This window comes from Ahaetulla prasina, chromosome 2, assembly GCF_028640845.1.
Source record: "Ahaetulla prasina isolate Xishuangbanna chromosome 2, ASM2864084v1, whole genome shotgun sequence".
Taxonomy (NCBI): domain Eukaryota; kingdom Metazoa; phylum Chordata; class Lepidosauria; order Squamata; family Colubridae; genus Ahaetulla; species Ahaetulla prasina.
Genome location: NC_080540.1, coordinates 289606134 through 289619931, shown reverse-complemented (window position 1 = coordinate 289619931; position 13798 = coordinate 289606134). Strand labels below are relative to the sequence as shown.

The window sequence follows — 13798 nt, the reverse complement described above, 5'->3', positions numbered from 1 at the left end:
GATAAAATGTCTTATTTCCTTAGGTTTCAAAATTTGGAAGAAGTGGACCAAGAAGACTTGAGAGATGTTGTGACTAAATTGTTGGGAGAATTTCTTGGGAGAGATGTTGATTTCATGAATTGGGATGTGGATCGAGTTTATAGAGTTAATTGCAATATGCACGCATGCAGTTCCCAGAGAGGTTCATGTCAAATTTGTGAGAAGAGAGACGAGATGAAATTCTTAGAAAACATAGGAGTGGGGCACTGATTTACAGGGGCAGGGAGATAGCCATTCTGAGGCAGATTCCCAGACAGGTACGTGAAAAAGAAAGAAATATTATTTTTGTCAAGCAAATTGTACCAGAAGGAGTGGGCTTCAGATGGCTGATGCCAGAGGGATTGATGATTTTCCGGGAGGGCATTACGAAAAAATCAGTACAATTGCGGAGGCTACGGCCTATGTGGAGGAACACAAACCCCTCCGGGAATCAGAGGACCCAGGAATGGAAGAAGGGGAGGTAAAAGATCAGGGGGGGGAAGCGGCTGCCGCTGTTGCGGCCCTGGAGTTGGGTCATGTTGAACCCAGAGTTCTGAGATCCAAAACTAGGAAGTGATAAAGATATTGATTGTGTTGGTTTTCCTTATTCTCTTTAGTACGATATTCTGTTTATTCTTGACCCTTCTTTATTACGTATTTAAAATTTCTAAACTTAGCTACTTCGTGTTACCTGCTTGCCATATGGCTGTTGTATGTGTTAAAAAATTTGAGTAAAATTCTTATTTTAGATAAGAAAAATGAAAATTTACCATACCTGATATGTATTTGTATAAACCTTTTTTTTGACTAATAAAAACTTTTTGAATGAAAAAAAAAAAAAAATTAATTCTGATCTCACAGCCTCATCTATTTTATTTTTTATTTATTTAATTTATATCCTGCCTTTATTATTTTTACAAATAACTCAAGGCGGTGAACATATCCAACACGCCTTCCTCCTCCAATTTTCTCCACGACAACCACCCTGTGAGGTAGGTTGGGCTGAGAGAGAGAGTGACTGACCCAAAGTCACCCAATTGACTTTCATGCTAAGGTAGGACTAGAACTCTCAGTCTCCTGGCGATTGGCCTAAAGCAGTGTTTCTCAATTGTGACAACTTGAAGAGGTATGGACTTCAATTCCCAGAATTCCCCAGCCAGAACAGCTAGCTGGGGAATTCTGGGAGTTGAAGTCCACACCTCTTCAAGTTGTCACAATTGAGAAACTCTGGCCTAAAGTCACCCAACAGGCTTTTTATTTTATTTTATTTATTTATTTATTTATTAAATTTATATTGCTGCCTATTTGCCCATGCATGGTGCTAAGGCGCGACTAGAACTCACAGTCTCCAAGTGATTGGCCCAAAGTCATCCAACTGGCTTTTTTTAATTTTAATTTTTAATTTTTTAATTTATTAAATTTATATTGCCGCCTATTCGCCCATGCCTCATGCTAAGGCGGGACTAGAACTCCCAGTCTCCTAGTGATTGGTCCAGCTGCCTTTCATGGCTGCAGCGGGACTTGAACTCACTGTCTCCCACTTTCTAGCCTGATGCCTTAATCACTAGACCAAACATTGAATTAATAAAAATGGCAGCCCCACTGAAGATGTTTTCCTTTGAATTGCTCTAGCTCTACAAAGTTTGTGGAGAATTCATTTTTCTGTCAGTGGAAAGTTTTACTATTTCAACCCTATTTTCTAGACTCAACACAGCCATTATTCTCCATCTCTCCATCCAATAAAGTTTTATTGCGTTTCGTCTGAATGTGTCTCTCCCACGCCAATTTAGCCGCTATAGTAACATTCAATCTTGGTCTCAACTTTTGTGGAAAATGTCTGGTTACAGGTAGTCCAAAACGTATGACCCCCAACTCATCCCAAAATTACAGTTAGTAAGTTATTACAGGTCATCATGTGACTGGACATTAAAATGTTGCAACCTTTTTTTGCAGCAATCCTTAAACAAATGCTGCAGTCGTGAAGTGAATCTGCTGCAGTCATTAAACGAATCCATTTTACCCAATGAGTGGATTTTTTTTTTGTCAGAAACCAGAAGCAAATATTAGAAACCGTCAAAAAAAAACACAACCCACCATAAAAAACCTGCAGTCATGTGACTGCAAATGGGCAAAAAAGTGAGCCATTTGCCAAGCACTCAAAATGTGATCCTGTGACCCCCCCGTTGGGGGAGGGGCAGCAGTCATAACTCTGAAATCAGATCATAAGGTGGTTTGGAGGGGGGGGGTCTGTTTTAACTCTGAACGGTTGCTAGGCAACTGGACTTAACTCAAGGAGTAGCTATACAAAATGGTAGCTATCAGATCACTATACATCTTCTAAATGCAGCAGAGCAGAGTTCCCCAAACTTTCTGGGTTGGCGATCCAGAACGGGGGGAGGCAGTGGTGGGATTCAATTTTTTTTACTACCGGTCCTGTGGGTGTGGCTTGGTGGGCGTGGCTTGGTGGGCGTGGCAGGGGAAGGTTACTGCAAAATCCCCATTTCCTCCCGATCAGCTGGGACTCCGGAGGCAAAGAATAGATGAGGGCGGGGCCAGTCAGAGGTGGTATTTACCGGTTCTCCGAAATACTCAGAATTTCCGTTACTGGTTCTCCAGAACTAGTCAGAACTTGCTGAATTCCCCCTCTGGGGGTGGGGAGGGGAGAAAGAAGGGATGGTTTTGTGGGAGGGGTAAGCGCATGCGTGCGCACACACAAGCACCCGTTGCTCACGTGAGTGGGGCCGAGAGCTCCCACAACGATCGCCCGAGGGCCCGAGTTCTTGTGATGCTTGCGTGAGGGGGGCCACGAGCCCGTGATGCTTGTGTGAGTGGGGCTGTGACCGCTTGTGTGAGTGGGGTTGTGCGCACATGTTACACGGACCTTTACATGGCCCGCTTCTAAATAGGCCGTGGGCCAATTTTATTTATTTATTTTTATTTATTTATTTATTTATTTATTTTATTTTATTTGCACTTATATCCCGCCCTTCTCTAAAGACTCAGGGCGGCTTACACTATGTTAAGCAATAGTCTTCATCCATTTGTATATTATATACAAAGTCAACTTATTGCCCCCAACAATCTGGGTCCTCATTTTACCTACCTTATAAAGGATGGAAGGCTGAGTCAACCTTGGGCCTGGTGGGGCTTGAACCTGCAGTAATTGCAAGCAGCTGCTGTTAATAACAGACTGTCTTACCAGTCTGAGCCACCATGGCCCACAGGTTGGGGATCCCTGCAGTAGAGGAATGGTAGCAAGGAACCCAAAAGATCTTGAAAGATTTAAACATTTCTACTTAATATTTTTTACAAATGACCTTTCTTTACGTACTTTCCATCACAGCAACTGTCACTTTGTTTTTCCCCAGTGCACTAGAAAAGGATATGAGCTGAAAACTTTGACTGGGGGCATTAGCAATTACTTCTATTTCGTTTGTGGCAGTGTGAGCATAGAGAGAATTTTATTACTCTAGTACCTGTGGCAGTTCAGAGAGCAGGACACTGAATAATATTCTCTGCGCTTTCAGTTTTTTTAATCGTTTTCCGGTAGGTAAAAAAATCTTCCATTTGTTGTTAAAAACAGTTTTTATATAGTAATTCTAAGAAAAAAAATAATCCTTTTTTTGTTGAGGTTTTCTTTTTATCCTTTTTGTAAGTTTTGTGATTGGGTTAACTGTAGTAACTGGTTTTTTTTAGTTAGGTGGAATCAGTTGTGAAATCCAATTTTTTTTACTACCGGTTCTGGCTTGGTGGGTGTGGCTTGGTGGCTGTAGCAGGGGAAGGATACTGCAAAATCTCCTTTTCTACCCCACTCGAGGGGAAGGATACTGCAAAATCACCATTCCCTCCCCACTCCTGGGGGAAGGATACTGCAAAATCTCCTTTTCCACCCCACTCGAGGGGAAGGATACTGCAAAATCACCATTCCCTCCCCACTCCTGGGGGAAGGATACTGCAAAATCACCATTCCCACCCCACTCTGGGGCCAGCCAGAGGTGATATGTGTTGTAAATGTTGTACCTTGATGAACGTATCTTTTCTTTTATGTACACTGAGAGCATATGCACCAAGACAAATTCCTTGTGTGTCCAATCACACTTGGCCAATAAAAATTCTATTCTATTCTATTCTATTCTATTCTATTCTATTCTATTCTATTCTATTCTAATCTATTCTATTCTATTCTATTCTATTCTATTCTATTCTATTCTATATTTGCCGGTTCTTCGAACTACTAAAATTTCCGCTACCGGTTCTCCAGAACCTGTCAGAACCTGCTGGATTTCACCCCTGGGTGGAATCCTGAAAGGAAATGCCATAGAAATTGCCTGCATCCCAGGCCGCTTCCCAATTGATGAATAAAATATCTTACTATTGAGAGACAGAGAAATCCTAGAAGAGCAGCTTAATAACTGCAAGTGACATAATAGATTCAGCTTTACCAGATGTGCTCAAGGAAAGCTGGATAGCTATTGGTCTGAATGGCTTAAATATGTATTCCTGTATGGAGCAGAGAATTGGATTCAGGGGCTAAACGGTCTTTAAGCTTTCTTATACCATTCATATAGTTCATATATCTAATTTTCAACCTTGCACGGGTAAGAAATGCGTTTCTTTCATCATCCTAAAACTGAAGCTATCCAATTTGATAAGTTTCTATATATAAAGGAGACCCTGTGGATTTTACTCCGGTAGTCATTGCCGACTGTAAAGTGCTCGTCTCTGTTTCACGGCCATTGAGCCAGCGCTGTCTCAAGAGATTTCCGTAGTCATGTGGTCAGCATGAGGAGCGCTGTTACCTTCCCACCAAAGTGGTAACTATTCATCTACTCACATTTGCATGCTTTCCAACTGCTAGGCTGGCAGGAGCTGGGAAGAGGATGGGAGTTCACCCCGTCGTGCTGCACTCAGGTCTCGAACCTGGGCTGCCGGCTTTCTAGCTAACAAGCCCAGGGTCTTAACCAGTAAGCCGCAGTGCTGCCCCATTTATGCTAGGTGAAGAAATTCCCACATTTCTAGCAAGCAAAATTATCTTGGGGAAAATGTTCGCTTTATGCTTACCTGCGTGCCAGATATCCTCGGGTGAACCTCTGGATACATAAAGCTGCCTCCCTGGTTTTCCTGTACTTTCTTCTCTGCAACCAGCCACGCACTGTCTTCTGTATCATGATGGTGGCAGCCCGGAATTTATCTGCCCGCAATTTTTCCAAGTAGGCCACCTGGCCAGCACGGAAAAAGATCTTTGTACGTCCAAACTGAAACTGGTCTGGATCCTTGGAAAAGTATCAAAGGAAACCAAGAATTTTTAAAACCATTTCTTCCTTCCTTCCTTCCTTCCTCCTCTGTAGTTTTCCCTCCTGCCTATCTTCCCCTCCCTAATTTTTCTTTCTCTCCTTCCTTCCTTCCTTCCCTTCCTTCTTTCCTTCCTTCTCCCTAGTTTCCCATCCCTCCCTTCCTTCCTTCTCACTCCCTAATTTTTCCTTCCTTCCTTCCTTCCTCCTTCCTTCCTTCTCCCTAGTTTCCCATCCTTCCTTCCTTCCTTCTCCCTCCCTAGTTTTTCCTGCTTCCTTCCTTCCTTCCTTCCCTCCCTCCCTCCTTCCTTCTCCCTAGTTTCCCATCCCTCCCTTCCTTCTTTCTCCCTCCTTAATTTTTCCTTCCTTCCTTCCTTCCTTCCTTCTCCCTAGTTTCCCATCCCTCCCTTCCTTCTTCTCCCTCCTTAGTTTTTCCTTCCTTCCTTCCTTCCTTCCTTCCTTTCCTTCCTTCCTTCCTTCCTTCCTTCCTTCCTTCTTTCCTGCCTGCCTGTCTGCCTGCCTTCCCTCCCTCCCTTCCTCCCTCCCTTTCCTTCCACCAAATTTGAGCATACCATAGTTTAGTGCAACATGTGACCTAATCCAAGTGTCTTCCTCGGCTGAATTATATACAAATAAAATATGGTAGAACAAATAAGATGTATCCAAGTTGGCACTTAACAGAGTATGGTTAAAATAGGAAAATGATGATAGGCAAACATTTTTTCAGTAAGGAGCAGAATTCAATTATATTAAAAGGATCCTTCCAGACAATTTAGTAATTCCATTGATCCCATCTTCTTTCCCAGTCTTCTGACAAAGAAGTTGCAATGATTTTGAATGAGTTGCAAAGATTTTTCAGGTGCTTTGGACTATAGTTAAAGGGAGAGGTAGAATTGTGGGTTTGGGACTATAGCGATGCTGGATTATGTGCCAACCTGATTGGTTGGTTGATTGATCTAATAATATGCAGTAGCTCTGACATCTTACCTTAATTAGGCTTTCCAATAACGTTTTACAAATCAGTGTCTTGTCTTTCTTTTTCGAAATACTTTTGTCTTTCATAAGCACCCGATACCGATTCAAGAAGTCATGGTAGGTCCACCTAAAGAAAATTGCAATAAACCAGAAATCAGTGGAGAGACATTAAAAACCAATAAATGAGTGGTGCAGCCTTCTTTGATGGTGAGTGCTAAAAACTGGGCACAAAACTGTTATCATATACCCAAAGGTGTATTTAATAATTTGGAAAATTGGTATACTGATCAAGGAGAATACTTGCAGCTCCGAGTTGAAATGAGGGGTCCTTGGTGCTCTCTGAGCTTGGTTGTTTTCGTGCAGACGTGTCATTACTCAAAAGTGCATCATTAGCGCTGATGATGTTACCTAGTTGGGTAATGAAACGTCTGCAACAAAACAACCAAGCTCAGAGACCACCAAGGACCCCTCAAAAATGTTATAGCTGCCGATATTAAGTGCATACCTTTGGGTGGCTCACAGTATCTACAAAGACAACATAAACACTCATAACTGAGTAAAACAATACAGTCTAGGGCAGTGATGGCTAACTTTTTTGCCTTCGCCTGCCAGGAAGGCGGTATGGGGGGGGGTGTCACGCGCATGCATGCCCACACCCATTATTCTATGCGCCCCCCCTGCACATGCGCGCATGCCCCCCTTGCTCCTGGCTTGTGATGGCCTGGTAGGCCCATTTTTCTCTCTCTCTGGCTCCAGAGCCTCTCTATGAGTCCGGGGAGAAAAACGGCCTTCCCCACCACCACCCAGGCCCTCCAGAGGCAGGAAACAGCCTGTTTCCCTACTTCTGGTGGGCCCAGAAGGCCCGAAAATCAGCTGGCGGAGCTGAGCTCGCGTGCCCACTGATATGGCTGACATGGCTACGGGCGCCATCTGTGGCACGCGTGCTATAGGTTTGCCATCATGGGTCTAGGGGGAAAAAACTGAGAACTCAGACACCACGTAAGACTTTCATAAGATACACCCACAGTGACAAATTGGGAAACATAAAAGCTTTACAGCCTTCTGGCCTGGAGGGCTAAGATGAATCTTGGGGCAGGGGTGGGGAGTGGGGAGGCTATTTCTGAGAGCAATTTCCCCCACTGTTTTCTATCTGCCAATCATTCCTGCTCAAGGGGATGTTGCAAGTCTCGTTTATCAGAGAAGAAATGTTCAAAGTTATAAAGAACTCCCAAAAGGTACTTATGATCCAGATTTTAAAATTTGCAGCATCCCACAATCACATGATCGTAATTTATAGGATACTTTTTTTTAAAAAATGGAAACAAGCATTTACTTCCGGTTTTTGGCAAAAGAGCAATGGGTTTGCTTAATGACTGTGGCATTCACTTAACGACCGCCACAAAAAATGTCATAAAATCAGGCCGGTCACGTGATGATCCATTTAATGTCTGACGTGACTTACGACCACAATTTCAGGCTCCATTACAGTCATAAGTCGAGGACTGCCTAAAAACAGAGAGGAGGAAATGGGATTGCAGTTTATTCAGCCAGTAAATGAGAAGCGTAAACAAATAAGGCATAAAGCTGTGAAACATTTTGCCTCCAGAAATTGTGGGTGCTCCATTCCTGCAGGTTTTTAAGAAGAAACTAGACAGACACTTATCTGAAATAGTATAGGTCAGTGTTGGTGAATCTTTTTGAAACCGAGTGCCGAAACGGGAGCGCATGCATGCACTGAAAACTGGAAGAGCGCTCACACACGGGAGCGCCAAAAACCAGGAGAGCAGCTCCCCGGTGTGTATGCGCGTGCTGGGAAGCTGAGTTTCCGGTTCCCGGTGTGTGCATGCACGCTGGTCACCTGGTCTTCCAGTTTCTGGCGCTCTTGCGCGCACGAAGACCAGCTGGCCAGTGCGCATGTGCGCGCCAGAACCCGGAGGAGCAACAGGTAACGGCTGGCATGCCCAAAGAGATGGCTCTGCGTGCCACTTCCGGCATGTGTGCCATAGACTGAGTGGCTGTGGATGTCGGCATCCCGGTACAGTCAGCTGCAACCGCGGCTGACTGTTGGAGGCGAATCATTGGCCCCAATGGAGAGGGTGCGCAATCTGGGGGTTCTCCTGGATGGACGGTTGTCTTTTGAAGATCACTTGGCGACCGTCTCCAGGAGAGCTTTTTACCAGGTTCGCCTGGTCCGCCAGTTGCGCCCCTTTCTAGACCGGGATGCCTTATGCACGGTCACTCACGCCCTCGTCACTTCTCGCCTGGACTACTGTAACGCTCTCTACATGGGGCTCCCCTTGAGGTGCACCCGGAGACTTCAGTTAGTTCAGAATGCAGCCGCGCGGGTGATAGAGGGAGCCACTCGTGGCTCCCATATAACACCGATCCTGCGCAGGCTGCACTGGCTACCTGTGGTTTTCTGAGTGCACTTCAAGGTATTGGTTACCACCTTTAAAGCGCTCCATGGCATAGGACCGGGATATCTTCGGGACCGCCTTCTGTTACCACATGCCTCCCACCGGCGATGCGCTCCCATAGAGAGGTCTTCTCAGGGTGCCGTCAGCCAAACAGTGTAGGCTGGCGACCCCCAGGGGAGAGCCTTCTCTGTGGGGGCACCTACCTCTGGAATGAGCTTCCCCAGGACTTGACAACTTCCTGACCTCCGGACCTTTCATGAGCTTAAAACTTATCTATTCTTCTGAGCAGGACTGGCTTAATAGGGTTTTTAAACATGGATTTTATTGGGGTTTATTTTATATTTTGTATTGTATTTTAAATTTAGGCTTTATTGAATAAGTTTTTTTAAATAGTGTTTTTATTGTAATGTATTGTATTATTTTATCTGCCTGTTCACCGCCCTGAGTCCTTCGGGAGAAGGGCGGTATAAAAATTAAATTATTATTATTATTATTATTATTATTATTATTATTATTATAGGTTCGCCATCACTGGTATAGGTTCTCCTGTTTGAGCAGAGGGCTGGACTAGAAGACCTCCAAGGTCCCTTCCAGCTCATTCTATTCCTATTCCTATTCCTATTCCTATTCCTATTCTAATTTCTATTCCCACTCCCATTCCCACTCCCACTTCCATTCCATTCTATTCTTCCCCACGTTCTGGTCGAACTGTGCCTTCAAAAATGGGGTTTAACTACAACATGCATTTGCTGAAGTTTCAGTAGTTAATTACATCCCAAATAGCATTTCCTTAGAAATGCTATTTGTATCTAATTAGTAATACCTCATTTTTTGGAGGTAGGACAACTTCAAATAGGCTAAGCACAAAAGGAGAGCTACAAATGAACAGACCAAGTAGCAGTAAAAAGGGTAAACAGATAATTTGGAGAAATGTTTCGTTATTGAGGTCCCTCGCAATGCCCAGTCCAATTTTTTAAAACTTTCAATTCTAAAAACAATACACATATGTTAAGTTTTGATTAAAATATAAAGGGGCAGTCCCCCCTATATTTATCTGGATTTTTCAGTTCTCCCAAATTAAACCTGCCATGCTTGTGTTAGGCATTCCCAAATTCCACGGGGCAAACTTAATCGACTTTAAACCACTTGCCATCAGTATGGCTTAGAACCTCTTTATTAACCAAAAGGCAGAAATAAACTCACACTAACTGGAGAAAGCAAAAGGAGAAGAAATAGACTCTGATCTCTCACACGGAAATGGCTCCTTGTTCCTTGCCGAGATACAATATGTTATGAGAAGAAAGGCTGAATGGAGAAGCCGGTTTCAGCCTAGATCAGGGGTCTCCGAACTTGGCAACTTTTAAGATTTGTGGACTTCAACTCCCAGAATTCTTCAGTCATATCATAACTGCTGTCATGATATGTTGGAAGACTGGGGCCAGAGACACTCCCTAGAGCAGGGCTGTCAAAGCCGATTGCGTCGCGGGCCATATAGTGACGTATCGGGCCGTTTTTTGCCTTTGTGGACCCAGGGTGGAACTGGTCTGTGTGGATTGGGGTCTGGCCTGTGTGGGCCGTATCCGGTCCACGGGTCGCCAGTTTGATAGGCCTGCCCTAGAGAGCAGCTGGATGAGAGACAACGAAGTCTGCAGCTGCACACTGGATGGAGCAAGAAGCTTAAGTTCTAAGTTCTCAGGCTGTAAAGCTGATAGCGGGAGAACTGTACTTTCAGACTTGGAAGATTCTATTAGTGTCACTTTACAATAAAGTAGAATTAGTTTATCTGGCTGTGTTTTCTGTCTGGTCTGCCTAGTAACATTGACAATTCCTTCCCTTCCCTTCCACTTCTCCTCCCTCCTCTCTTCTCCCTTCCCCTTCTCTTCTCTTCTCTTCCCTTCTCTTCCCTCTCCTTTCCTTTCCCCTTCCCTTCCTTCCTCTTCTCTTCTCCTTCTCTTCTCTTCATTCCCCTCCTCATCCCCCTCCCCCTCCCCTTCTCTTTTCTCTTCTCTTCCCCTTTCCTTCTCTTTCCCTTCCCCTTCTCTTCCTTCCTTCCCTTCCCTCTCTTCCTTTCCTTCCCTCTCCCTTCCCTTCCCTTCCCTTCCCTTTCCTTTCTTCCTTTCCTTTCCTTTCCCCTTCTCTTGCCTCCCCTTTCCTTTCCTTTCCCCTTCCCTTCCTTCCTTTTCTTTTCTCTTCTCTTCCCCTTCCCTTCCTTTCCCTTCCCTCCCCTCTCCTCTTCCCTTCCCTTCCCCTTCCCTTCCCTTCCCTACCCTCTCCTTTCCTTTCCCCTTCCCTTCCTCTTCCTTTTGTCTGCCATCTTTATTCTCTTTGTTTTGTGCTATTTTCTCATTTTTAATGTTTTCAACAATTTATAAATCGCTCAGAATTGTTGTGAGTCAGGCAGATTATTTCAGGCAGGTGATTCCATACATGACAATATGATATCACAGCTGTGGGTCTTTAGCTGGTGCTGATATGCATCAGGTTTGTCCCAAGAACCCAGAATGTTCTATTCTCCCGTGTCCCATTTCTTACCAGGAAGTTACACTTTGTACCTCTGCATTTCCTTCACCCGGTTCTTTTGAATGTTTTCACCCTGTCGGTTAATTGGCTTAATCTTTCCTAGAGCACAAATGTCATCACAATCCATCCTTTTATCATTATGACACGATTACATCTTTGTTCAAGAAATGTATATAAATCACTTTTGGACTCTGCACTGTTTTAACTAATAAAAACTTGCGTAAAGTAAGTTATCTTTGCCCTACATCTGATGTTTAAATGTCATCCCCCATAACACTGGTTTAGAATCAGCTTCCAACATTCATTCATTTCAGAACAGCTGCTAAAGTGGATTTTTTGGGTGTTTTTCAGGGATGATTACCTTTTTTTTCCCCCTCTTTCATTTTAAGTTATCTTCTACTCTTGTGCAATGGTCCAAACTGAATCTGGCCTTTTCAGTTTAAATCAAATAAGATGCAGTGTTGTAATTATCTCAAGAGACAAGAAAATCACCAGGAAACCCTGGGGTAAAGATTCTTACAAAACTAATGTAAAACATTTTAAATTCCTCCATTATATCAGGCTCCAAAACCCAAGTAGACCCATTGTGATTCTTCCCAGCAGATTTATTTATTGTTCCTCACCTACAGACAGAGTCTTGCCAAATTAAAGCATTTTAAAGGTAAAGGTAAAGGTTCCCTTTGCACATATGTGCTAGTCATTCCTGACCCTAGGGGGCCGTGCTCATCTCCGTTTCAAAATCAAACAGTCAGCACTGTCTGAAGACATCTCCATGGTCATGTGGCCGGCATGACTAAACGCCAAAGGCGCACAGAACGCTGTTACCTTCCCCCCAAAGGTGGTCCCTATTTTTCTACTTGCATTTTTCACGTGCTTTCGAACTGCTAGGTTGGCAGAAGCTGGGACAAGTAACGGGAACTCACCCCGTTATGCAGCACTAGGGATTTGAACCGCTGAATTGCCAACCTTTGGATCGACAAGCTCAGCGTCTTAGCTACTGAGCCACTCCATCCCTATAAAGCATTCTACCATCCCATAAAGCAAATACCCTGGGAACTATTAGGGAGGAGCTGTCTTCACCCTCATTCTCTCACAAGAACCATCTAACCTGAGTTGTCTCTTACTTACGCCTCTGAAATGTACCCCCTCCCTCTTGGGAATCCAGACTACATTCTATCACAGTTATTACTGGAAAGCTTAACACTGAACATGCACTGCAGATTTTTTTTAAAAAAAACCTTGTCTTTTTTTTTTAAGGCCATATCACATGCATATCAAAGGGCTGCAATGAAAGGACAATATCCCCAATGACTGTTTGCTGTTCTTTGTGTCCCCATGAAGGAAAACAAAAGGGCTTTCTCTAATATTTCAGCTTCAGTGAAGGATGGCAAAGCTTCAAAATGCTACTAGTTTGTCAGTGTGTATGAGTATTCATCATTGGGATAGACATGACAACAGGTCAGCCATTCGACTGGCTGGAATAGGACATGGTAACAAGGTCAGCCAATGAATAGGCATAGCAACTAAGTCAGCCAATGAGGACTGTTTGGAAACTGAAACCAGAAGGAGCCTGGGCGTGCTCTGTAAGCTCTGAGCTCTGAAGCTGCAAACTAGTTCGTCTGCTGAATTGAAACTGAAACTCATCTCTACTGTTGTCTCCTCTGCCTGTGTTTTTTTGCTGGTAACTCTCTACCAGGTTGGAAGAAACTGCCATTGGTATTGTATGTGTTATTATGTATATAAAGAGAAGTTAATGAATCCTGCTGAATCAGTTATCTGTGTGTACTTTCTGGATGTGATTTCTGCAACAAACTCTGACATAGTTCAGATCAAGGTGCTATCTAGTCTGTTTCTATGAAGGCTAAACAAGAGGCCAGTCATTTGGTATTCATAATTGTCTGGCTTTCAATTTTTTAATGTTCTGTTGGTTTTACTGTGTTTTGGATACTTATTGTATATTTATTATCTTTTCATCTGTAAATGCTAGATGCTGAGATAACTTTTGCAAGCGCCTTTTCCAATACTGAATGTTATTTACAGGTAGTCCTCGACTTACAACAGTTCATTTAGTGACCATTCAGAGTTACAACGGCACTAAAAAGTGGTTTTAAAAAATGTTTTCCATAGTTACCACCTTTACAGCATCCCCATGATCACATGATCAAAATTCAGATGCTTTGAAGGTACTTCAGGTACGTATGACTGTTGCTGTGTTCCAAGATCACGTGATCCCCTTTTGCGAACTTCTGAAAAGCCAAATCAATGGGGAAGCCAGATTCACTTAACAACCGTGTGACTATCTTAACAACTGCAATGATTCACTTAACAACTGTGGCTAGAAAGGTTGTAAAATGAGGCAAACTTTGCTTAACAAATTGGGCTCAATCGTGGTCGTAAGTCGAGGACTACCTGTATATAGAAGAAGAGAGAGAGAGAGAGAGAGATGCAATCAAGAACTGCATGAGGAGGGAGATGAGTGCCACAGGTGGGCGCTACAGAGCATGGATGGCCACTATGGGCAGGGATTACAGAGGGCAAGCAAGTGTGTGGGTGGGTGCTATGGAGTGCTGGCAGGCA

General features: G+C 43.7%; 1 protein-coding gene across 1 annotated transcript in view; it reads right to left on the bottom strand.

Annotated features, from left to right (window-relative positions):
- Positions 1–13798, bottom strand: part of MYO5B (myosin VB) — a 322900-nt gene that overhangs the window by 134505 nt on the left and 174597 nt on the right. Inside the window, exons 18-19 of the mRNA XM_058170954.1 lie at positions 6297–6411; positions 5080–5291 (exon numbers count right to left, since the gene is read on the bottom strand). Of these exons, the coding sequence (XP_058026937.1) occupies positions 5080–5291; positions 6297–6411 (327 nt within the window). The remainder of the gene's footprint in view (positions 1–5079; positions 5292–6296; positions 6412–13798) is intronic.